The sequence below is a fragment of the Miscanthus floridulus genome, chromosome 8 (assembly GCF_019320115.1).
Source record: "Miscanthus floridulus cultivar M001 chromosome 8, ASM1932011v1, whole genome shotgun sequence".
Taxonomy (NCBI): domain Eukaryota; kingdom Viridiplantae; phylum Streptophyta; class Magnoliopsida; order Poales; family Poaceae; genus Miscanthus; species Miscanthus floridulus.
In genome coordinates, this window is record NC_089587.1 from 122,902,717 (window position 1) to 122,928,528 (window position 25,812).

Sequence of the window (25,812 nt, forward strand, 5' to 3'; positions counted from 1 at the left end):
ACCGCCCCTCTTCTTCCTCCTCGTCCCGCCGATTCCCGTCGGTCCGGCGACCTCGCCTGCGTCCGCGTCCTCGTCCTTGTTCCTCTCCATCCCCACCTCTCCTCTCCATCCCCGCCTCTCCATCCTCGTCCTTGTTCCTCCTCTCCATCCCCGCTTGCGTTCCTGACCTCCATCCCCGCGCCCGTCCCTCTTCTTCCTCCTCTCCACGCCCACCACACCGACGACCAGCAGCAGCGCAACCAGCAAGACGCCCACCACGCCGACGCCCACCACGCTGCCGGTTCCTCTCCCATGGACGGCGACGCGTCCCGTGGCCTCTCCGGAGGCGGGCTGCCTCCCCGTCCGACGGTGGCTCCCACGCGACGTCGCCCATTCGTCGCGCCGCATCCCCGTCCGATGCCGCATTTGTCCCAAGAACGTCCTTCTCCTGGCGGCGGCGGCAGCGGCTTACCTCCTCGACTCCCCAACGAGCAGCCTCGACTCGGTCCTCACGCATTGACCTTCACGGAGCCTCACACCGCCACTTGGGACGCCGACAGCACCACAACATCACCAGCACACGTCTATGAGGTTGCCGGCGACTTCAGCCCCAACCATTGGACGCCTGATGACTACTCGGTGAGTTGTGCTAATGTTAAGAGCTCATTGGTAAACATTTTAGATAAGCTATGTGCATGTGCTATGGCAATCACAATCATATGTTCTCTGATCTTTTTTGTATGTGCTATTACTTTCTATAAGATTGTGTTACTAACTGTAACATTAAACAAGTACAATACAAAAGAAATCTAGTATAGACATTGCAGAAGATACTTGGCCTTTCTTGCTGGTCACTCACCTATTTTTACTTGTTCCACATTGAGCTCAGTCATGTGCCTGTTCAGATCAGGCAGCCATTATTTTGCTTTTGTTTTGTTTCTGAGCTGTGTTATACTTGAGCTTCTGAAGGGCTGAGGCGTGCTCACTTGTCTGCAATTTGGGCCACGATGAGAACATATAGTACAATTGTAGCATGTTTGTTAACTGCCTGGTGTTTAGCTGTCTAGCCAGAATGCCATGTGACTGTTGTTATATCATCAAACATGGCAAGTGCAAATTGCAATGCAAACACAAGCCGGTCCGTATCATCAATTCTGTCAACTCTGGTAGAGTACCTTTTGGTTTTGGTTATATCATCAAATGAAATGAGCAAAAATTTAAGTCTAGGAAGCCCGCATCTGGTTTCAGACGCATATATGTATCGGATCAAAAAAGAGGGGCAAAATATCCTCAAGTTCTGAATATGACACAGCATGCCTCCAAAACTCAAGATTGTCGGCCGACAGGCAGGCAGGTAGTCTATTCATAGGGAGGACACGCCACGGTTAGATTTGTTCTTCTTTTGGACAGACAGATGGGTATGGGCTGGACTGAATGAAGAGGCGTTGACTGTGACCCAAAGAAAATTAGCATTTGCATTAGTTGTGATAAACAACACCGAAGGTAGGCAGGAGCTGGTCAACCTATGGAGGTGTATCCATCCATCTAGCTGGTGCAAGTCTGAAACAGATAACAACAGAGAGAGAGAGAGAGAGTGGGAGACCATATGAAATATCCCTGCAGAAGAAACATTTTTTGTTGATTGAATCCAGCAATAGCCAGCTAAGAAGGATTTATGTTAAATGAATCCAGCAATAGCCAGCTTAGAAAGGTTTTTGTCGAATGAATCATCCATCATGCCAGCAATTTTGCTACTAGTACACTTGCAATTTGAATACAAACTGAACTGACATGTTGCAATTTGCACTTGCATTACATTGCATGGGACTGAACTGACAATCTAGAGTTTATGTTTTTTGCAGGAACCAAGGGCTTCAAGTGCAGCAGGAAGAGGATATTTCACAACCATATTGACACAGAAAGTGGATGATGATTTGGAAGTGTTGAGGCAGCAGGATGCCACTCCAAGTACTGGCGGCAAAGGATCATCCAAGCGAGGCAGCAACTACACTAATCTTGAGGATATCCAACTTTGCAAATCTTGGATTCATATCAGCAATGACCCTATCATAGGGAATAACCAGCCAAGGAAACTTATTGGGAGAGGATCGGAAATGATTTCCACAGCAACAGGGACTTTGAGTCCGATAGGACTCCCAATTCACTCGAGCATCGCTTTGGGGTCATACTAAAGGAGTGCATGAAATTCCAAGGCTACTACGAGAAGGTCGAGCGTCGTCATCCAAGCGGCATTCCATACAAAGAGCATGTAATTGGTTCATCCCATACCTTGTCATTGCTATATATCTTGACATTGCTATATATCTAATCATGCACTTGATCTTTGATGCAGTTGCTTGAAGCCCAAGCAAGGTATGCCAGAAAAGCGAAGGGCAAAAATTGTCAATTCGAACATGCTGGCTCACGTTGAGGCATACTCAGAAGTTCGAATCGACACTTGAAGGCAACAAGAGACCAACCAAGTCCAGAGAGCTCAACCTCCCAGTAGGAAGTGAACAAGACGATGAGTCAACCGCCCAAGGCCAAGAGAGCTCCTCAGTCCCTTCTGCCAAGAAAACTCGACCTTCGGGTAGAAAGCAATCCAAAGAGAAGCTGAAAAAGAATGAAGGAGATGACGAGTACAAGGATATGATGCAAAACTTAATGGTAATGAAGACCGAGGAACATAAGATGAAGAAAGAAAGGTGGAAGAAGGATATGATGCTTGAGCAGCGTAGGATTGAGATGGAGGAGCAGCGGCTGCAGTGGGAGCAGGAACAGAAAATTATGTTTTGTGATGTGACCACCATGGACGATGATCAAAGGGCATATGTGTTGGCCAAGAGAGCGAAGATTGCGAAGGCGATGAGTGCTAGTGTAGGCGAGACTGCTAGTGGTGAGAGCAGAGTGTAGGTTTGGTAAGAGTGGAGTGCTAGTGGTCATTTCTTAAGTTTATGTGAACTTAAGTTTATGTGAACTTATGTCTGTATTATGTGAACTTATGTCTGTCTCTGTATCTGGATGCTAGCTGAATGTGAACAGCTATCTGGACTGCATGTGACTGCTGTTTTATTTTAAGCCACATCTATTTCATATTTTTGTGCTATCTGTCTTCAGTTCTTGAATGTAGTCCAGAAAGAAGCAGCATCCTGAAAGGTGAAAACTGGAGTTTGGCATATCCTAAAATGTGAACAGCTATCTGACTGCTGTCTTCAGTTCTTGAAATTGTTTCTAGGGGTATGGGTGTGCAATTGTTTCTGATTTTTGAGGCACAAAATCAGTGTGGGAAATGAGTGTTTTTCTACTATGGATACCCTTCTGGTACAAAGCATGGAATAGAGGCTAGCCTATTCTTTCTGCAGAAAGATGGCAGTGCACCAGAGAATAATTTTTAACATTATAAGACAGGGACAAGCTTGAAATCTATCACTAGCTTGAACTATGAATTGCCCACAAGTGCTCTACAAGATCATCACGAAGTCGTTCATGTGAAGACCTATCCTCAATCTCGTCGTGTATCTTCAGGAAGTCCTCTAGCACAAGTGGATTACGACATTGGTAGTCCATAGGTTGCAACACAGGGACACCCTCCTGATGGTAGTTAAAATCATCTTTCTCATCTCGCTCACCCTCAATGATCATGTTATGCAAGACTACACAAGCTTGCATTATGTACCATAGATCTTCCTTATGCCACATTCTTGTAGGACCCTGCACAATTGCAAAGCGAGCTTGGAGCACCCCAAACGCTCTTTCCACATCTTTCCTCGCTGCTTCTTGTGCCATTGTGAAGTGGATCTTCTTGTTGCCCTATGGATGTTGAAAAGCTTTGACAAACGTTGCCCAGGCTGGGTATATCCCATCAGCAAGATAGTACCCTATTGTGTACTTGTTTCCATTGACCATGTATTCCACTTGTGGCGCCATCCTAGAGGTCAGACTTTGGAAGAGTGGAGAGCGGCGCAAAACGTTGATATCATTTAGAGAACCTGGAAGGCCAAAGAATGCATGCCAGATCCATAGATCTTGTGATGCAATGGCCTCAAGGATCATGGTCGGCCCATCTTCTTTCCCTTCGTATGCTCCTTTCCAACCTACTGGGCACTTGTCCCATTTCCAATGCATGCAATCAACGGAACCAAGCATTCCTAGGAACACTCTTGCACTATTAATTGCCAACAGCCTGGCTATGTCCTGGGCATTGGGGGCCCTCAAGTATTCTTCACCAAAGACCTCGACGACAGCCTTCACAAAATGTTTCAGACACTCAATGATTGTGCTCTCTCCCATCCTCACATACTCATCCAAAAAGTCAGCCAAAATACCGTAGGCAAGCATCTGAACGGCGGCAACAACCTTCTATATGGGAGAGGCGCCAAGAGTTCCGATGGCATTGGGCTTCTGACAGAAATAGTCATCATGAGACTCCACTGCATCCACTATCCGTAGAAAGAGTGACCTGGACATCCGAAACCTCCTTCTAAAATGTTTCTCACTGTATACACACTGGTCCGTGAAGTAGTCTAGGTAGATGCGATTGTGACCTTTAGAAATGTTCCGTGGCACTTTGCGGCGACCCGGCAACGATCCACGAAACTTTTTCTTGCGCTTGTTTCTCCTCGAGCCCTCAAGAAGACCAGCAATGATGAAGAGGTCGTCATCATCAGATTCATCCTCTTCATCCCACCCTCAACGAGCTCTAGTTCCAAACCTTGACATCTACCATAGCAACAAAAAAGGGAAAAAGTTAACAGAAAAGTTTGTATTGCTATTGCTTTCTTCTACCTATAAAAAGTGTAATCTTTTGATTTCGACATCTCATCTTCCACCTTAGTGCGACAAGAACAAATTCAAGAGACAGAACAAAACTGTCTCTTTTGTACTCATTAGCTTAAAGTCCTGTACTTGCCGCAACCCAATCCTATAACATGATTTTTTTAGAAAAAGTGTTTAATGGTTCGACAAGCTAAGGTTCAAGTTGTACTTTCACCTTGCCTTTTCATGACTACTACACAATAGGAAGTCTGGAACTGGTCTAATTGGTTATAGATATGGAGTTTCTGAACCTTTCTCCTCCATGTTTCTACTACTTTCTGATCGCCATTTGTGGGATGGGTGCTAGTCTATTAGATAAGTCAGTAGTATCATTTGTACCATAACTTATCCACAAGTTGTTAGGTCATCTCGCTTAATTACCAACAAATCAATCAGTTAATGGTCCTAAATTTTTTATCAAATAAAAAAACAAGAACAAATGGAGTTGGGTAGGGGCGCGAAGGCCGGGACAGGCCAGGACAGGGGTATCGATGCGCGAAGGCTGGGACAGGCATGGGAGGTCCAACACAGAGGAAAGGAAGGGCCTTGGGCAGGGGTTGCTCACTAGGGCTCGTGAAGATGTCATCTGGGTCGCGGTTCACGGCGAGCTGGGACGCGGCCGGGACGGCGCAGCGCGAGGGCGTCGCGCGGTGAGGTGGTTCTGGCAGTCAACGTCGAGGCGGCTTTGTGCGGTCTAGGGGCTTTGGCTCGCCGTCGGTGGCGTGGATCAGGCGGGGCGCCGAAGCTGGCAGTGCGCGGGTGGGGCGCGTGTGCGGGTGAAAGGTCCTTGTTTGGTTTTGGTAATTGAATGATAATTTAGGTGGACTAATCATGTTTATGTGAGATACACAGGTAATTAGTCCATAGGTACATGTGTGTGAGCAACATATGCCATGAAGGTGAAGATGGCTTGAAGATGTTGCAAAGCTCGCACATATGATGATGAAGGAGCTCATTGCACATGAGACATAACATTGAGTCATGTGATCAAGGTGGAGAAGATCAAGACAAGACTTGGCTTGATGGACCGGTTGCAAGCGTGAAGGGCAAGTCGGAGGCTTTGGAGCGATGAACCGCGTGGCGGTGAAGCTTGAGCAAGACTTGGCGCCGATGGACGATGGCAACGGTGAAGAGCAAGTAAAATCAAGATCGATGAACCAATATGATCACGTGATGATATGAAGTGGATCATATCATTGTTGATCATGTTGGTGCATGTGTTGCATCAATATTGGAGGAGATGGAATGGAATGCGCAAGGCAAAGGTATAACCTAGGGTATTTCATTTCACCGGTCATAGGTGTGTAGAGAAGTTTATGACCGGGTTTAGGATAGATGGCCGTACTCGGTGGGATTCGGCGCTTTCAGGAAAATGGAATGTCTATTTTTTATTGCGCCGGATGCAAATCCTTGTGGTTGGCTCATTGGAGCAAAGGTGAAGAAGTTAGAAGTGAAAACGTGTTGATCGTGAAGATGCTGGCGTCGGTCAATTGACCAGACGCTGGATCTGAAAGCACCAGACGCTGGCAGGCTACGTCCGGTCAGGCTGACGTACGGTGACACAGAAGCTGGAGTGTGACCGGACGCTGGGCTGCGTCCGATAAGTGTGACCGGACGCGTCCGGTCGAGGTCGGTGCCTTACTGGAAACGACCGGACGCTGGGGGTTCAGCGTCCGGTCAGTTGAAGTTGCTACGTTCGGTCAGGTCAAGTGACCGTTGGAATCGGGACACGTGGCCATCTGTGGGTGACCGGACGCTGAGGTCTAACGTCCGGTCAACACGACCAGAGCGTCCGGTCGGCCTGATTTTTACCCAGTGAAGGGGTAACAGCTAGTTTAGCCCTTGGGGCTATAAATAGAAGTGGCCCTCGGCCATGGCTGGGGGGAGCACCTAAGGGGACTTAGTGTCCATGCTTGTGAGTGTTTGGGAGCCCTCTATCTCACACATACTTGATAGTGATCATCCGATTGTGTGAGTGAGCAATTCTAGTGTGATTGCATCGTGAGGTTGCATCGAGTGGCACTAGGTGATCGAGTTGCAAGCCCATGGTGCTTGTTACTCTTGGAGGTTGCCACCTCCTAGACGGCTTGGTGGTGGTCTCCGTCGAAGCCCGCAAGAAGCTTGTGCAGCGCTCCGAAGAAGTGCTTGTGAGGGGCATTGTGCTCGCCCCGCGGGAGCCGCGAAAAGCAACTCTAGTAAATCATGTCATTGAGCTACCCTCACTCAAGGGGTAGGTTCTTGCGGCGCCCGATGTGCGGGCTTAGCGGGTGATGCTAATTAGCCGCCGAACCACTAAGTGAGCGGTCGACACAACGGGGACTAGCGTATTGGCAAACACGTGAACCTCGGGAGAAAAAATCATCGTGTCAACCTTGTTCTTCCCGTTGGTTTGCATCCCCTTTACACAAGCTTGCAATTACTTTTATACATATTAAGCTTGTGTAGTTGCTCTTATAATTAGATAGCTTGTGTAGCTTGCTAATTACCTTCTTGCTTGTATAGCATAGAAGTAGCTCCCTTGCGTGGCTAATTTGGTTTTAGTAACCTTGTTAGTCACATTGCTTAGTTTGTGTAGCTAAGTATTTGCGCTCTCTAATTAGGCATTGGTTGCCTTGTTATTGAGCATTGCTAGTGAGCTTAGTTAGCTTTGTGCTTTTGCTTACTAGCATGTGTAGGAGCTCTCTTGTTGCTTAAAGTACTAGTGGCTTAGGTTTGTGTAACCTTGCTCCTAGAATTATTTAGGAGAGCTCTAACTAGCCCGACACCCTTGTTGCATAATTGTTATCTTTGTAAGGTGCTAGTGAACATATATAGTGGGGTATAGTCTTGGCTAAACCGATAGTTTTAATTCCGCATTTGTATCGGTTAGCCGACGCGATTAAGTTTTAGAAAAGACTATTCACCCCCCTCTAATCGCCATCTCGACCCTTCAGCGGGGCGCCTGCGGCGCATGTGCGGGGCATTCTTGGGCTGGAATAGGGGTGTTGGGCTGGAGTTGGAAGCAAATTTGGGTCCCTATTTTTTGCAGGCTAGCATGCAAATGAAAAAAATAGAGGCCCAATTTGCATGCTGGGCTGGAGTTGCTCTGAGTCGGCTTTGTTTACCAGAGTGGACAGAGCTGGGCTGGGTTTGCTTTCGGGTCAGGCTTTCTCGGCTCATTTAGACCTCGTTCGTTTTGGTCCGAAACGGTCCAGAACACGGCCTGATCCACCCGGCAATCATCTTTGGCGTCGGCAATGAGCAGTTATCTCTCTAAATCTAAACCCAAAAACCAGCATCAGCAGCATACTTACTTCCATTTGAGCTTTTTCTCTGCCTTGGCAGTTGCCGCATAGACGATCTCTGCGTCTCTAGGCCTTCACCCAGGAAACACCAGCGGGATTTTCTGTATAGACAGAATCAGGCAGTCGGTCAATCAGTTAGTAGCCGGGAATCAATGTATAATAATAACTTAACATCATTCAGTAAAGGTATGCATGCATGATGGTTTATATAAATAAACTTTTTACCGAGCACTTTGAGAATCCGTCGCTCGGTTATATTGTATCTATTTTCTACTCCTACCTTACTAGCTTGTTTTTCCAAGCACTTTGCAGAGCCAGAGCTTGCTGTCATTTTTAATTTTCAGTGTACTGGGGAGATCAGTTCATGTGGCAATTAGCAGTTATTTCAGCGTTGGTTGTCCATACCTATCTCTGCACGGTGATGGAATAATCAACTCTGATTGAACCTTCGCCTTCTTGGATCCGGTACCAACTCCAGAAGGTACTCTAGAAGCTTCTATATGACTATGAGTTTATATATGCTTCTATGTGACTATCATCTTTATTAAAGCTTCTATATGACATGGTCAATAATATTTAGCTTCTATATGACATGGTTAATATTATTTAGCATCTATATGACTCAGTTCCTTTTTTGGAAACTGAGTGATCCTTCTATTTAAAAAAAGATTCGGGAATAAACTCATCCATTATTTAATCCATGGCCCAACTAGATGATCCTTTGTTTGAGTTTTTTATTCAGCTTTTTGTTTGGTGGGTAAGAATCAGGTTCAGGTCTGCAGGCTATGTTCTATGTCTTGCAGGTAAAATTTCCAGTTTATGTGTTGGCTGCTTTCTTAGTTTCTTGCAGACTAAATTGAGCTTCTTCTTTGTTTTAAAGGCTTATGGGTTGTTATTATCCTTTGTTTTTAAGAAGAAAGGTAGGACCTCTTTAGCCTTGCAATTCATTCGCTAGGTTCACTAGGGTCTGCAGCTTGATCATTTGTTTTTGTACCTTTAGTTTTCTGAAGCTATATAATAGTGTTGCTGCTCTGGTTCAAAACATGATGCATTAGACATTTGGTAATTGTGTTGCCATTTTTCTACGAACCATATATATAAACTTAGGCCAAGTTATAAAGAATCGTGTTTATGAACACCCTACGGCTGACAGCATGCATTAGGCATTATAAACAAACTCAACGTAGGTATTTTTCTGCAGGTCATTGATTGATGGCTACCGTTTTTTTCAGTAACAACAACTGGTGACAGTAGCAGCTTATGGATTTAGTCATCATCATCCAAACACAGTAAAACACCATTGATTTTGGTTGTTGCCGCCTTTTTTATTTTTGTGTGCAGTTAAAGGATAAGGCTTTTAATCTATGGGAAAGCCTCTGTCATCATGGTGTAGGTTTTAGATAGAAAAGTGAGAAGATCACAAATAGATGTATAAGAAGAGCCATAGTACTGTCACACTGGATCTTTGAGGTTTGGCAACAATAGGAGATCTGTATGTAAACGTAGGTCATCAGTGTCCATGGTAAGCAAGAGATGTCCTGCTGTATATTCAGATAAGAGTAATTTTAGATTGCAGTAAGCAAGTTGACACAAGCCGAACAATGTTTGAAATTTTTAGAATGAATATTGTGATTAGTTTCAGAAGTCACGCGAGACTCAACCCTTCTGGAACTTACCATTTCCTTCTATTTTTTGCAGGCGTGCAACCAATGTTTGCTGTGATGACGTGACAAAACTAGTGAAAGAACTGAAGACATGGGGCCAGTTCTATTTCAATGTTTGTTCAGGTGCTAGTTTCAGAGGCCTCTTATGTAAAGACTCGTAGCTGGATATTTATTTTCAGTTTGTTTGAGATTATACAATGAAGATTCAATTATGTTCGTATGTTTATGTAATGAACACGCATGTGAAATCAGGCCAGTTCGAAAAGTCAATAACACTGATGTGCAATGTTTTGTGAACTTGCAAGGCGTGTGCAATGTTTGGTATATCAACGATCCATTCTAGGATGCATTAACTTGATGAATGATTTATGTTGAAGTGAGGAGGGTTTTATTCCTGTGCAGCCGAACAATGATTTTGACGGGAAGAAACGAACCCTAGTCTGAAATTGAATCCAATAGGATTAAGTGAACCGACCTGATTGACTTGATCCTTGCCCCGGAAGCGTTCAGGATGGGATTGAAACCCTTGCTGCCGAACGGGCCCTAAGAGAGGGAAGGCAACGGCGATGGAGGTCGCCATGATGCGGTAAGACTGTGCGGCGGATGGTTGGCGACGGGAGAGAGAAGGCTAGGAATGTCATTCCCATGCCGTGGCCACGTTGACTGCACATGAACACGTGTGCGACAGGAGCGCAAGTTTTTTTTCTTTTTGTCAAAAACAATAAAGGAGACGTGATTGGTACTTTTTTTTGAAGGTACTAGTACCTTGCATCGGTGATCCAGACTTTCCACATAAAAAAGACACTTCTAAAATACGTGGCCATGCGTCAGATCAGGCGCGGCCATGGCCGACCTTTTACGCAGGGCCGCGCACGTGCTTTTTCTCTCTTCTCTCTTCTTTCTTCCGCTCGCACTGTTTTCCTTCTTCCATCTGTGGTCCCACCACCTCGTTGCTGTGTTCCTCCTATGGTCCCACTGCCTCGTCGCCGTGGTCCGACCGCCCTGTCGCCCACCGCCCCGTTGTGGGCGAGCTAGGGGCCGCGGAGCTCCAACGAAATCCTAGCTTGCCTGCGGCGTCACCTTCTTCGCCTCCCCCACATCCCGCAACCGTCATGGCCATGCTCTCTGCTCAACACCACCACGATGCCCCGCCTTGACCTGGCCTAGCCGCCTTCTCCATCGCTAGGTCCCCTAACCCCTCCAGCCATCCCCACCGTCTGCCATGCCTTCCTCCCCAAACCTTCCCTTTCTAAGCCCACTGGAGTTAGGCAAGATGAGAGGGAGAGCTCGCTGAAACCCTAACTTGCAGATCCAGGAGGAGGAGGAGGAAGTCGCCTACCTCGTCGCCGCCGCTGGAACCCACCGTCGCCGGAGGGAAGAGAGTGAGGAGCCACGTTCACGTCGAGGAGGAGCTGTGTTGGGCGCGTGGGGAGGAGCCGCCGCCGCCGGAGGGGAGAGAGCCGCGTGGGGAGTCGGGCGTAGGTGTGGGCAGATGGGGGGAGGGAGATGAGGAAGACGGCCGTCTGCTTGCACCTAAAATCGGACGGCTGTCAATAAGTCATACCATTAAAAAAATAGGTTGGTTAGAGCTAGAAGTGTAAAATTTACTAATATTTAATCATATGTATCAGTTGAGCCAGATCAGAGATCATGTAATAAATAAAAACACTCACTGTGTGGAAGATGTTGCATTGTATAGAGTAAATCTAAAGCTTGGTGAGACAGCAAGCGCACACAAACAACCTCGTGCAAACCCATACAGGGCACTAATCACGCATTAGAAGTTGCGTGACCAGTATGGCAAATTGGCAAAGACCTCACAAAATGTGGTTCTTTTAATGAAGGCGCGCCCCTCGCTGCGATGGCAAAGCATAATTGTTTCTCGAAGAGATCGTCCAATTATTTAGTTTCTTCTGTAAAAACTAGCAAAATACGGATGGGAGCATGCAAAAGAGGGGTGACGGCAGTGAATTCATATATATATAAAGGTCTGCGGCACAAACTTGACCATCCTAATCTTGTCCCATCTCCACCTCTTCATTAGTGGTCTCTATATCTTCGTCGCAACCTTCCTCCGTCTAACCGCTCCACGCATCTCGAACTGATCATCTATGATTTCGTTGCCGGCGCTGCTCCGCTACTCTGCTGTTTCTGCGCAACCTAAAATTTTGGGCCTCCTACGGCTCCGGCTTCCGCTGCAATTCCACGGTTTATTCACTGTAGCAGAAGCCAGATTTCTCTCTCATTCCTTCTCCCTCTCACAGCCAGCGGCTTCACCGGTGAAGCAAAAAATGTTGGCTCCACCGGCTTCGTAAACGGTATCCGAGCTACAGTAAGAGAGGAAAGCAGGATGAATAAAATCGGCTCCAGTGGGCGGAGGCGGAGGCGGAGCCGCGCGGAGCCGTGCGGGCTCTTAAACACAGCGACGCTGTCTGCACCAAAGGCGGGCCTGCTATGAACGTTGGAAGGCCTCTTTACTGGGCCGCAGACTATTATTTATTAGATGGGCCTTGTTCCCGATTAGGGTGCTGGCCGTCGGATGGCCAAGGAACGGCGCTCGGTGGAGTTCCTCTCTGACTTGTGGCGAGCAGGAGCAGAACAGGCTCATCGAGAGGTAGAAGACGACGGGGTCGAGCAGCAGAGGAGCAAGCAGGCAGGCCGAGACGACGAGATGACGATCCGGTTCGTGCTGTTCGTGAACAAGCAGGGCCAGACGCGGCTGGCGCAGTACTACGAGCACCTCTCCCTCGACGAGCGACGCGCCCTCGAGGGCGAGATCGTCCGCAAGTGCCTCGCCCGCACCGACCAGCAGGTCCGTCCCTCCGTCCGTCCGTCCGCACCGCCGCCGCCGCCTCCTCCTCCTCCTCCTCACCCACGTGCACCCTTCTTCTCCACGTCCCCTCCGCTGCTTCGCTCCCCCCTGATCCGCTCGGATCATCGCCCTCCTTTCCGGATCCACGAACCTGCTGGTTTTGTGTTGGACCGTCTTGGATCTGGATCGGGATAAGGGGTTTTATCCTGCACTTCCGATTTTCTGAGACTCCCGCTGGTTTTTTTGTTGATTGATGCAGTGTTCGTTCGTGGAGCACCGGAACTACAAGGTCGTGTACAGGCGCTACGCCTCCCTTTTCTTCCTCGTCGGCGTCGACAATGATGAGGTGTGATCCCCCCCCCCCCCCCCCCCCCCCCCCCCCCCCCCACCCCCCTGCACCTTCTTCTCTCAATCTCTCCTCTCCTCCCTTGGATGAATTCAGGTCTCTGCCATGCCAATTTGTCTGTGATTGCAAACTGTGGATGAAGTCGATCCCCATTGCTATTAGCTGCTGCCATCTATCTGTGCTCAGCTCAGCCATGGTTGTGACGAAAATGGTTTGGCAGGAAACAGTATTATGATGCAGAACCTGTGAACCACAAAGGTTGCATAGACCTCAAACTCAAAGCAAAGCAATGCAATGATCTATTTAACTTTCACCTTGTCGTCTATGGTACTGTTATCCTTGTGCAAGTCTGAATTTCGTTCACTCTACTGTTATCATCCTCTAGTAATGAATTCGAATTATTCGTCACAGATCAAGCAATACTTAATATTGTGAACGGAACAGCAAAAAATGGTTTTTGCTTGATGCTATGGATTTAGCTCCTGTTCATATAATTCTTTTCATCTAAGTTGTAAAGAATTGTTTGTTACTACGCAATTGGATTTAGTAGGGATGACAGTTGCTACAGAGATCACAATGGAATAATCTTTCATGGGATTTTCATAGCTTTACGATTACGACTAATTTGTCCATGATGTCACCATCTGTTAAGGCTACTCTTTTTCGTCACTGTGCATAAGGTTAGTCAAGGGAATCGTTAGGAATATTCGCTCAAGGGTACTAGTCCTACCAAACTAATATCCATGAGTAGTTTTCACAAACTCACCATATTGTTTTCCTAATAGTCACCGGGAACCATCTATGGTACTGTTATAGTTAAGCAAGTCCTTATTAAGTGGATGTACTCTTATCATCCTTTCTTTATAAAATTATTTATTGCCGATCAAGCAATATTCCATCTGTCAATTTATGACGTGTTCTGATTTGGAAAAAAAAATCTTTGCAATTTTTGACCAACAGTTGTCTGAATTATTTATTAGTGTAGAGTTGCATGAATACTTGAATATATTTGTATTAAAAGGACTGTTAAATTGATATTAATTATTAATTTTGTAGCATTTGACACTATTGCAAATAAGTCAAAGGTCAAATTTAGTTTAGATGACTTCTTTAGGATGGAGTATATATTTGTTCAATGAAACAAATTAGCATGCAATGGGATTTAGTAGAGATTGATCTGCCAGTGCCCAATAGGTATGGAGATCTCAACCAAATCATCAGATAAGGCTTCTACTGGGTTATCCTTTGATGGCAGCATTTGCTAGTTCATTAATTCTGAAATATACACATAACTCACTGAATGGACTTTTGTTTGATAATATTTCGTGACATTTTGATTGGCCCTTTGGAAACTTAGTACACTGTGAAATTGCTGCACTGCATATCTATCTATATCTTGTTTCTGCTTCTTGTCTTGTTTTTACTTTTTAAGTGCCTGAGTGAATATAGTTGTTATTTCCAATATCCCTTTTTGTGATTTAGGAATTTTTATTTGGGCTAGTAGGTTTGTTTTGGTGGAAAGTTTCATTGTTTACCATGTCTTTCTCTATACATGTCTTACTGCAACTTGCATATGCAAATCAGTGCTACAGGATTTTTAATGTTTGTTGCAATTTGACTGCATTCCAGTGTTCTTTTCAAGTTGTCAAGCACTACTAGATGCACCTTCTCACAAATTTAAATGAATGCCTCTGGATTTGTAACTTCTGTTGCAATTTAACTGCATTTCATTTTTTGAACTTACCAAGGATTACTGGATAGTAGATGCATCTTCCGTTACTTCCTTGACCTGCAAATCTTGTTTTAGGTATTTCCTCCCTCTGATACAAAAATTAACAATGCATCCATTTCATTCCATTTTGCAGAATGAGTTAGCTATCCTTGAATTTATACATCTTTTGGTGGAAACTATGGATCGCCACTTTGGCAATGTGGTAAGCTTAGGCAACCCCAAGTGTTTTTCTCTCAGCTATTAGCATTGTAAAAATATTCGCGTAACTGGGGCTGATGCTTTTTTTTTCTTTTTTATCTCCTTTCGGCCAGTGCGAGCTTGATATCATGTTCCATCTGGAGAAAGTGCACTTCATGTTGGAAGAGATGGTGATGAATGGTTGCATTGTGGAGACGAGTAAACAGAACATCTTGGCACCCATACAACTTATGGAGAAAACTTCCTAAAATAGTGATCCATTTGTCTAGTTTTCCATCCATTTCTTCTTAGCACATTTTCCTCTGCCCCCTTCCATAAATTTTCCCTCTGTATGTGAAAGTGCAAACAATCTCTGTAAGCATGTTGTATTGAATTGACCTGATTGTGTGCTTTCAGATATTCCTGTGATCCTCTTTTCATGTATGCCTTCCCTTTGACCACTTATGTATAAAAGGTATATTTATCTTAAGAAAAGCTGATCTCTCATAAAAATAGTAATTTATTGTTACATTTTTATGTAGTTTGTTGCAGATAATTTGAATAGTAATGATCAAAGGTGAATATTTGGGGTTGATGTTGAGTGATTGATAAAACTGACTATATGGAGCATTTTGTTGTTATGATTATGTGATCGCCGTTAGTTTACAAACCTGTAATAAGTACCACATTGTCACTTGTTCACAAGAATGGATGCCTGTGAAATGATGGCCAATTTTGGTCTGTTTACGTTAGTGGAAAATGTTTCTCGTCCTGTGATAACTATAATAGATCATGCTAACTCCTCTGATATAGCTGTGTTGTGCTTATATAGACAAGAAAAATATGATTTGGATTGCCATTGGCCATTGCTCACTGCGCGCAAGTATCTCTCTTTATGGTTTTACCTATGTATCTTCATACATTTTTTTCATGGCCTTTTCCTCCTAGACCTAATAGTTCAATTCTTGTTGAACCAATCAGGTGCTTAATTTGAATTATGCATCTTTTTGTGAAGAAGTTATATTTTGATAACCAACTCGAGTAAAAGCTAATGTTATATGGTAATGGCTGTTAAGCACAAACACATCTTTCAGTTTGCTTCCACAACACATGAACGTTTGAACTCCATAAATAAAAGCATCATGAATATTACTCACAATTGCTCAAAACTCACAACTATGAATGTTCTGGCTTTTGAATCCCTTCTGTTGATGCTCGCCGGATGATGGGTGGAGAATTGGTGATACTAGTGGCACATCTGGCTCTTAGTTACCTAAGGAAACAGTAATGAGTATTTTCCTAATGTCATCCATCCTCAGGGAGGTAAATGTATATGAACTAGCATTCTTTTCTTTGTTATGGGCTTACAATCCTGTACAAAATAAGAGATAAAAAAAATCTGTACAAAATAAGGATCAAAAACATCCCAATATGAGCTTGTTTAGATGATGTAGTTTTTGAATCTGTGACTTTATAGGCTAGAGACATAACCATGTTTTAGAACAAAGATGACGTAAAGGAGTTTCTAAAACTTCAGAAAGAATATGATTTAAATGAAACCATGGTTTTAGAGACCGCAAACTTTGTTGTATCCGAACATCTAGTAGCTATTGAAAACCAAAGGATTTGCAGAACCGTAATATTATCTAATACTCCAAAACTATTCTGCATTTAGGGCTAAGTGTTTATGTGGACAATTATTTCCATTAATATATGCCAAATATATTACTTTTTCCTGTTTCAGTTCTGTTGCCCTGTTGCTGGTGTTAACACATGACTACATGAGCCTGTGTCCCAACATGCAATTTAATCTATGACATGGTTCATAGTAATTTTCATGTAAAAACTACATACTCGATTAAATCTTTGTTTTTCTTGCATCCGCTGTATAAATTTTTTCATTGGCAGTCAGGGAAGCGCAGCCAGCAACTAAGTTGCACCAAGCACACCATTTGTTCTTGGACAAAAACTGACTGAAGCAAACAAGCTGCAGCCGATGATACTACTGCAGTACAATATTGTGTGAGTTGGAGCATGAATTCCCAAGCTGTAGAACTCCATTTGTTCCTGTCGCCACCCATTCTCAAGCAATAGCTAGTTTCCCTTGCACACTAATTTTCACTAACAGCTCTGCTAATTTGTTCTCTTCCTAATTTGTTTGGGAAGAGGATAGGAGAGAAAGAGAACTGGGTACGTGAAATGGAAAGCAAGGATATAAATAGGATGGAAGAGAGGGATTGGATTTAGTGCAAGAGTGCAAGGGTTGTTGACGAGGGAATAAATTCTGTGTAGAGAAGTAGTTGAGACTAAAGCTCGGATTTATCTATCATACAAGCTAGCTCCCGGAGGTCCGGATGCCTGCGCAGCCCACCCCGTCCCACCCAACGAGTGCACTCTGCCCCTGTGTATGCGCCCACCGGTCCTTCCTTTGATCCACTCCTTTCTCTCCAACTCTCCGCGCGGGCGACACTCGGGAGCCGGGATGAGCGGCTAAGGACGAGCACGCCCCCGTCCGCCAGCCCCCTGGGTGCCCTGTTCGCACGGACCCCGACTCTCACACGTCGGAACAACGTAAAACACTTGCAACATGAATGCAACATAAGACTGAAAACAAATGAAACATTTAGAACATGCACATGCAACATGTGTGTGAAACATATGAAACATCCAAATAAAACACTTACAACTTGCAACATGAAACCACTTGCTGCAACATAACACTAAAACAGCTGAAACATTTAGAAAATACTATTGCAAAAATATGTGTGCAACATATGCAACATCTGGATAAAAAAACGATTGCAACATACATCTGAAAACAAATGAAAGATTTTGAACAAACACTTGCAACATATGCAACATCTCCCGATCTACTTTTGCAACATTAAGATTAAACAATTGCAACATACATCTGAAACTTCTGAAATACTTGAAACATATATATGCAACATAGGGAAGGAAAGGTCGGGCCGGTCGTTTCCCGCCGTCGAGGTGGGAGCCAACGGCGAGCCATGGCTGCGAGCACCATCAGCACCGTCCACGCTCGTGGATGCCCTTGGCTCAGCCAGGGAAGACCTGAGGCGCCACAACACATGCGCCCCCGCAGCCATGGCGGGGTCAGCGGTGCACCCGACAGCGATGGGCGATGGACGGACGGTGAGGGAGCGAGCAGCGCAGGTGACTAGGACGCAGGTGAGCGGTGCAAGTGAGCGGCGCAAGGAGCGAGGGCGCGTGGTGGGTGAAGGGGACGGACAGATGAGCTGCTACGCTGCTTTAGGCGCCGGGCGCGCATAAGCATATGAGGAAGTGGGGATTTGTTTTTTTTTTTGTTTCTGAGAGAGATGGGGCACGCTCCTGCGGAGCCGCGTCCGGACAGGAGTCACAGACGCCCGTGTTGGATCGTGACATCATAGCCGTGACATGAACTCGCTGCCACCATCCTCCCAGAAATGACATGAAGCCATGATTCGGATTTCAGAGGAGTGACATGCACATGATAAGTCATTTTTGTCATCGATGTACGGAAATTTAAACCTATGCACCGGAAGCATATATACATAATATATTTTACAACTTTAATTCCATTGTCTCGCCTAGTGGAAGGATGAATATCTTAGTGCTTCGTTGTACATCCTGAGTTTCCTTGCTCATGGTTTTGGACCATAGTGAAAACTGATTAATGGCTTATTAGGCACAGAACCCCACGGTAGCTACTAGCCATGCGGCAGCAAGTACCTAGTTTATCCTCTTTGTTAGCAAGGGAAATAGTATCGAATATTTTCCCAATGCTATCCATATCCTCAAGGAGATTAATGTGTGTGAACTAGCATTCCTAACCTTTGTTGCGGGCTTACAATCTTGTACGAAATAATTAATAAGGGCTTTACTGCGGTACCCCAAATAACTATGAGCCGTTCATCGATTACGATCGGACTAAGAGGTAACAGATGAAATGTATATTTATTAATTTTTTATTTTATAAAATAGGATAAATAAGGAAAGTTTTAGATATAAAAAATCATTTTTCTAGATTTGATTGATGCATGCGTGATCTCTGACTGATATATATGGTAAATCTTTTTTATTTTATAACTTTGTACTCATTGCATTTTGATTGCCATATTATTTGTATGTAACTTTATACATTTGATTTTACATGTGTTAGGATTTGTATGTGTACGTGATTAGCGTGTGTGGTTAGCCTGTGTAGCGTGTGTGTGTACGCGGCTAGTAGCATGGTCAGCCTGGTTTAGCGCGTGTGTACGTGGTTAGGCTGGTTAGCGTGTGTGGTGAGCGTGTCCATGCATGCATGTTAGATGCGTGGTTAGCGTATACGTGGTCAGCGCGTGTGTACGCGGCTAGCTATCGTGTACGTGGTTAGCGTGTCCATGCATATATTTGATGAGCGTGGGTAACATGATTGAACACAAAACTCCAATGTTTTTACCGGCTCGCAATGGCGGCGTAGGTGGCGATGGAAACCTAGGGATTGGTCCCGTGACCGCCGCTTGTTCGGCGACATTGCCAAAGCAACATCTTCCGTGATTGAAGGAGCAAGGAAGGGGATCTGATTCAGAGATTTGGGGGAAGAATCGGATCGAGACGACTCACAGGGAAGAGGTGCGCACCTAGCTGGAAGGGAGCGAGGATGGCCGGATCGGCGGCGGCGCACGAGGACGACCGGCGTGCACCCGACTCCAGCCTGCCCGCTCTACCCATGCGCACACCGTCGGGATCCCGCGCTACTGCGCGCACGGAGAGGGAAAGAATCGCTTCTGTATCTGCCGCGTGATTAGTCTGTGATTAGGGGAATCGGCTTGCATGTGGGGAATCGGCATGCATGTCTTCCTGGACTTCCCCGTCATTAGGGGCGTGTGGCAAGATTTTATTTGTTTTCCTGGATTTTTTTAATTTATTAAGTAATTTATGAAATGTGAAGAATCAATTCGCCTGTTCGCTTCTTGGTTTCAGCCAGGGCTTATCAGCCAACCAACAACGTTTTTCTCTCATAACAAACCAGCACCAGCCGAGCTTATCAGCCCAGAAACCAACCAACAAACAGGCTGAATGACTCATATTGATTTGAAATATTACATCCTCAGAGGTAACATTTGTACCTTAGCATTGCCCAATTAATAAGGATCAAAAGCATCACAATATGAAAGTATTTATTGCAAAAACAAAACAAAAACAAGGTTGCCACAATGAATTTAATGGATCAAATATATATATGCAACTGGTTTTTATCTAGATAGTGTCAACTACAATCTGTTGAATGATTAAGGGGTCTGTTTTGATGATGTAGTTTTAGAAAATTATGATTTTATAGGTCAAAGACATAACCGTGGTTAAGTACAAAGAGGTCGTGAAGTAGTTTCTAAAACTTCAAAAAGACTGAGTTTGACAAAACCATGGTTTTAGATAATGCAAAATTTATTATATCCAAACATCCAACAACTTTTGAAAACTAAAGCATTTTGCAAAAACGTAACATTTATCCAATATGTACTCCAAAATACTTTGCATATCCAAACGGCGCCTAAGTGTTTATCCGGACACTTAGTTCCACCATTAACATATCCCAAGTTACATTACTTTTTTCTTGTATCAGTTCTGTTGGCCCTGTTGCTGGTGTTTGATGTTCAAACGATACAAGTAGCAGAACACATGAACCTGTATCCCAAGATGTAATTTAATCTATGCCATGGTTCATTGTCTTATCTTCATGTAAAAACCATATACTCCATTAGAGTTTTTTTTTTCTTGCATCCTTTCTTCATTCACAGACATGGAAGCGCAGCTAGCAACTAAATTGCACCTTGATTCTTGCACAGGAACTCGGACTGAAGCAAGAACTGTTGCAGTACAATATAGTGAGTTGGAGCATGAATTTTCGGAAGCTGTAGAAGTCCTCCTGTTGCCACCCATTCTCAGGCAATAGCAATTTTCACTAACAGCTCTGCTAATTTCTTCTCCGCCTTATTTGTTTGCATATTTGTTTGGGAAGAGGATAGGAGAGCAAGAGAACTGTCTACGTCAAATGAAAAGCAAGGATATAATAGGATGAAAAGCAAGGCTATAAATAGGAAGGAAGAGAGGGATTGGATTTAGTGCAAGAGTGCAAGGGTCGTTGATGAGGGGATAAGTTCTGCGCTAATGTTGTGCTAAGGACGTCCGTATATCCGGACGCTCCCGTTGATGGGCCACGACACCAGCCCAACGGCCCAACTTGTCACTTACGTGTCTGCTCGCCCAACCTTATTTGCTCGTGAGCCCATCGTCGTTCGTCTCCATTCACCGCGCCCCCGTCGCGTTCACACAGCCGCACGCGCTCCAGTGCGACCACGCCGCCGCTGCGCTCTCCACTGCGTGCGTGCTCCAGCGCAACCATGCCGCCGCAGCATCTCCACCGCGCTCAACCGGCCTCCGTCCTCTCTCTCTAACACGCTCCAGCGCCGCCGCCTACCATCCTTCCTCTCCACCGGGCCATCCGCCTGTCGCAGCGTTCTCCACCACGCTGGCTGCCTTCTCCACCGGAGCTACGAGCCTCTCCACGGCATCGAGCTCCACACCGGCGTCGAGCTCCGCGTCGACGAGCCTCCAATCGTCCAAGCAGCAAGTAGATTGAAAGGGGACCGTGATGCCTAAGAGGGAGGGTTGAATTAGGCAACTTAAAACTCTAACTCTAAACTATGGCGTCTTTTTTCTAACCTTAGCAAAACCTATGCAAAAGATAAGCTATCTAAATGTGCAATTACAGTTTTGCTAGCGTGTTGCTATCTCTACCACAAAAAAGAGTTATATAAACAATGTAAATGCAGAAGCTAAAGAGTAAGGTAGAGATATGCAAACTTCCATCGATGACTCCGGTATTTTTACCGAGGTATCGAGAAGCGCACAGGCTTCCCCCTAGTCCTCGTTGGAGCCCCTCGTAAGAAATCTCTCGCAAGGGCCAAGCTCTCGGTCGGGTAACTCCGTGGATAGCCCCGGACCTTCCCCACATGTAAGTGGGTCTCTGGTGTGCCTTCCGGCAAGCCTCTCCTGGACCGCTCCCCGCCGTCTTCACTATCAAGCTTCCGATCGAACCGACGCGGGCCTTGTTCCCTCCGGTACACGGTGGTGGCCACACCACAAATACGGTTGGTGTGATCTCGCAAGACTACAAGCCCCTCCGATATACAACAATGGTGCGTGCAAGCACCGAGTGGTAAGAGATATGCAAACCTCACTAAACACTAGGCCTAAACCTAGAGCAAGCGCATAAGCGATGGTCTAATCAACCTAAGCACTTCGCAAAGCACCTACGCTAATCACCTAATGAATCACTAAGCACTATGCAAGTGGAGATCACTAAAATGATGTATTAACACCCTTGGTATGTTTCCTCAGCTCCACTATTCTCAAATAGCTAGTTGAGGGGTCTATTTATAAGCCCCACTGAGAAAGTAGCCATTGGGGACGAAACTCACTTTTATGCTACTGACCGAACGCTGATCACGTCCTGATCGGACGCGTTCAGTCGTCCCGACCGTTGGAGCGCGCGCGTTGGTCGGACTCGGCTTAGAGTCCGGTCATCATTGACCGGACGCGTCGGGTCACGCTGGCGCCGCTCTGGAACCTCTCTGGACTCGACTGGACTCTACACTTCATGTGTCTGGTCGTCCAGTCTGCTGTATCTGGTCACGCTGAAAACACTGCCGTGACGATGAACAGTATCACCGGTGCATCCGGTCACTGCTTCGCTTAGCGTCCGATCAGCGTCCGGTCATAGCTACTGACACCTGTTGTTGCCTGGCACCTGATCGGACGTGTCCGATCACTCATAGGACCGCGTCCGGTCACCTCTGCCGGGCTTGTTTCTTCGCGATCTTGCGTCCGGCTTGGTTCCAATCTTTGTGCTTGGACTTTGCTTGACCTTGTACGTCTTCTATGCATCTTCACATGTCTTTCTTGAGGTGTTGATCATCAGATCATCACGTCGCATTTGTCCAAGTTACGTTTTGCATCATATTGAACTACAAAATAATTACTTACAAATCTATTAGTCCAATTTGGTTGTGTTGGTCATCAAACACCAAAATCCAAAGTGAATGGGCCTAGGGTCCATTTTTCTTACAATCTCCCCCTTTTTAGTGATTGATGACAACACGACCAAAACAAGTAAATAATATAAATTTTGGAATTTAAAAACTATCTACTTGCTAGGATGCAATGCAAAGGACAATGTTATATGATGATAAAAGATACCACATATAAACATCTTTGGAAACTTATCTTGCCCTTGCAAATGTCTCCATGTGGCATTATGGATTTAAGTCTCTCCCTAACTCCATAATCCACTATCCTCCCTTTCTTGGATCATTACCACTTGTAAATTATAATGATCGGGCTTGCTTTTGGTCCTACAAATTCTCCGCCTTTAAAATCAAACACCAAAAAGGAAGACATTAGTAGCATAAGGGAGGGTCAAACTTTGTGATCCTTTGTATGTGGAGTGGAATATGTCATAAAATTTGACTCTCACATTATATAGACTAAGCTCTCCCTAAATATATGCATACATATGATGGAGAATGTAGTTTATGCATAATTGGCAAATTAATGCTCAAGGGAGTTTAATCTATATAATGCATGGAGAAAGTATATAAATACCAAAGTGAAATCAACATGATGATATCGGTTTAGAAATACCACATGTGGAAACCAATTTGATTTATACCACTTGCAATAGGTGGTGGATATTTGAAGTATGATGCTTAACTCCGGGGACTCTATTTTCCTTTCAATGAGACTACTACACATATGATAAGCTTGAAAAGGTGTTAGTCTTAAAGCATCCAACTTGTATAGTAACCTCCCCCTAAATTTGTGCACACAAGTATGGAATACTTGTAGGAGACATGCACATTGATTTTAGAATAAAAAATACCACTTGAAAGATGATATCACATGAATGTGAGAATCATTTTCGAAAGTGACATTCGGGAGAAATTATCTACAATTTGGACTTTGGCATATATTAGATGAACAATTGTAAAACAAGCTATGTGCCATGCTCCTAAACAATTTAAACCATGTAGGTTTGCTCCAAGGGTTAAGAGTGAGACCGAGCAAGCCAACCATAAGAAATACCTAGTGTATGCATGACAAAGGATTTAAGCATGCAAATGCAAACCTAGGCACAAAAAGAAACTAGATGCTAATTAAAATTGTAAGAATTTAAATCTAGTTACCTAATATGGAAAGGAGAATTTGGGTCCATAGTATTCACTAACCCACTTGGCAATTGACATGATCCAATGTGATGCACTCCATGAAATGCACCCATACTTTGCTAAGTCTCCAAATTTCCTGAAGTCCATCGGACTTCTCACTTCTCTTTCGGGATCCAAACCTTCTTGGTGCTCTTCATGTTGGAAATGATCTTCTTTGGCACCCAAAAGCGTTTGACCCCATTGTTGACTTGCTTGTTCACCTTGATGGCCACCACCTTGTTATTTTTCTTCTTCTTTAATAAGTATGGTGTGGAGGCCTTCTTGTCCACCTTGTTGGTGTAGGTGTTGGAGAGCTTGCTTGTTTCCTTTTTGTTTTTCTGTTTGTTCTTAGTTCCTCCCATATTCTTCACCTTGCACTCATAGGACTTGTGGTCTTTCTTATGGCACACATAGCAAACCACGGTTTGTCCTTCATCAAGCTTCTTCACTCTCTTGACAGTGTTATCTTGATGAAGTTGGGCTTGCTTCGTTTTGCTTTTTACTTGAGTCAAGTCCTTGGTAAGGCGAGCCACTTCTTGCTTGAGTTGCTCATTCTCCATTGCAACCTCTTATGTGCATGTATCTACAATAATTTTCTCAACACAAACTTGGTTACACAAGGGTGAGTCTAAATATAAATCATTGCAAGAAGTTGAGGCATCCTTTTTAGGCATATCAAAAAATTGAATTTTTTTAGATGCCCCGGTGGGGGTAGTATCGATGGCTTCAAACTTAGCAACTTTCTTAGTTAGCTCATCACAATGTTTGCACATAGTTTCCATTTTAGCAAGCAAACTTTTATAAGCATCTTGTGAGTTAGCTAACTTTTTCTTTATTTTTTCATTTTTCTTTACAAGTTGCTCATCATTGATTGTGCAATTATTTGTGTTTGTACTAGTCTCAAGTTGCTCAATTTTAATAGATAGCTCCATATTAAGATTAGCAAAAGTTTTATATTGTTCAAGCAAAGTAGCATAAACTTGTTGTGAGCTATCTAGTTTTTCTTTTAATTTTTCAAGCTTCTTATGTTGACTACTACAAACTTTAGCAAAGTTAATATTTTCTTGCACAATTTCATCATAAGAAGGTAGCTCATCATCACTATCACTATTATTGTCACTATCACTAGGGATATGCTTTTTGTTACCTCGTGCCATAAGGCACACATGTGAGGTGCTTGATGATGAGTGCTTGTGCCCTCGTCTCTTGTGATGGTCTTCTTCTTCACTTGAAGAATCATCCCATGACCTTATTGATGTGAGGACTTTGTCCTTGCACGTCTTCTTCTTTGTCTTGGGGTGTGGGCTTGTTTGGACAAACTTCCACAAAGTGCCCTAACTCGCCATATCCATACCATCCTTTCTTTCTTTACTCATTTCTTTGATTGGTGAAGATGAAATCTTAAATTTGGATGGGCACACCCTTGATATTGAGCTTTTGGATCATCTTCTCTACCTTGTTGATCAGTTTGATTGATTCTTCATCAAGGTCGGAGGTGGAGGAGGAAGATTGATCATCATCACTTGAATCTTCATCATCATCATCCTCATCATCCTCATCTTCTTCTTAATCTTCACTTGAGGAACTTGAGCTTGAGCTTGTCTCAACTTGCTTGCCCTTCATATTCTTTTTCTCACTACATGTGAGAGCTTTGCCTTTGCTTTATGAAAAGGCTTCTTCTTGACCCATCTTGCGTGACATTTCAAATGCCACTATCTTGCCAATGACCATGGCCGGGGTCATGGTGCT

The 25,812-nt window shown here is 44.5% G+C and overlaps 1 protein-coding gene and 2 pseudogenes across 1 annotated transcript; 2 read left to right on the forward strand and 1 right to left on the reverse strand.

Annotated features, from left to right (window-relative positions):
• Nucleotides 1-396: 396 nt before the first annotated feature.
• LOC136469842 (uncharacterized) lies at nucleotides 397-2,892 on the forward strand (annotated as a pseudogene).
• A 516-nt stretch (nucleotides 2,893-3,408) lies between these two features.
• On the reverse strand, nucleotides 3,409-5,058 carry LOC136469843 (protein ALP1-like; annotated as a pseudogene).
• A 7,257-nt stretch (nucleotides 5,059-12,315) lies between these two features.
• On the forward strand, nucleotides 12,316-15,253 carry LOC136473459 (AP-4 complex subunit sigma). Its single transcript, XM_066471100.1, has 4 exons — nucleotides 12,316-12,554; nucleotides 12,814-12,900; nucleotides 14,766-14,834; nucleotides 14,944-15,253. Exons 1-4 carry the CDS (start codon nucleotides 12,414-12,416, stop codon nucleotides 15,076-15,078), a joined length of 432 nt encoding a protein of 143 aa, XP_066327197.1. The 5' UTR covers nucleotides 12,316-12,413; the 3' UTR covers nucleotides 15,079-15,253.
• Nucleotides 15,254-25,812: the final 10,559 nt, after the last annotated feature.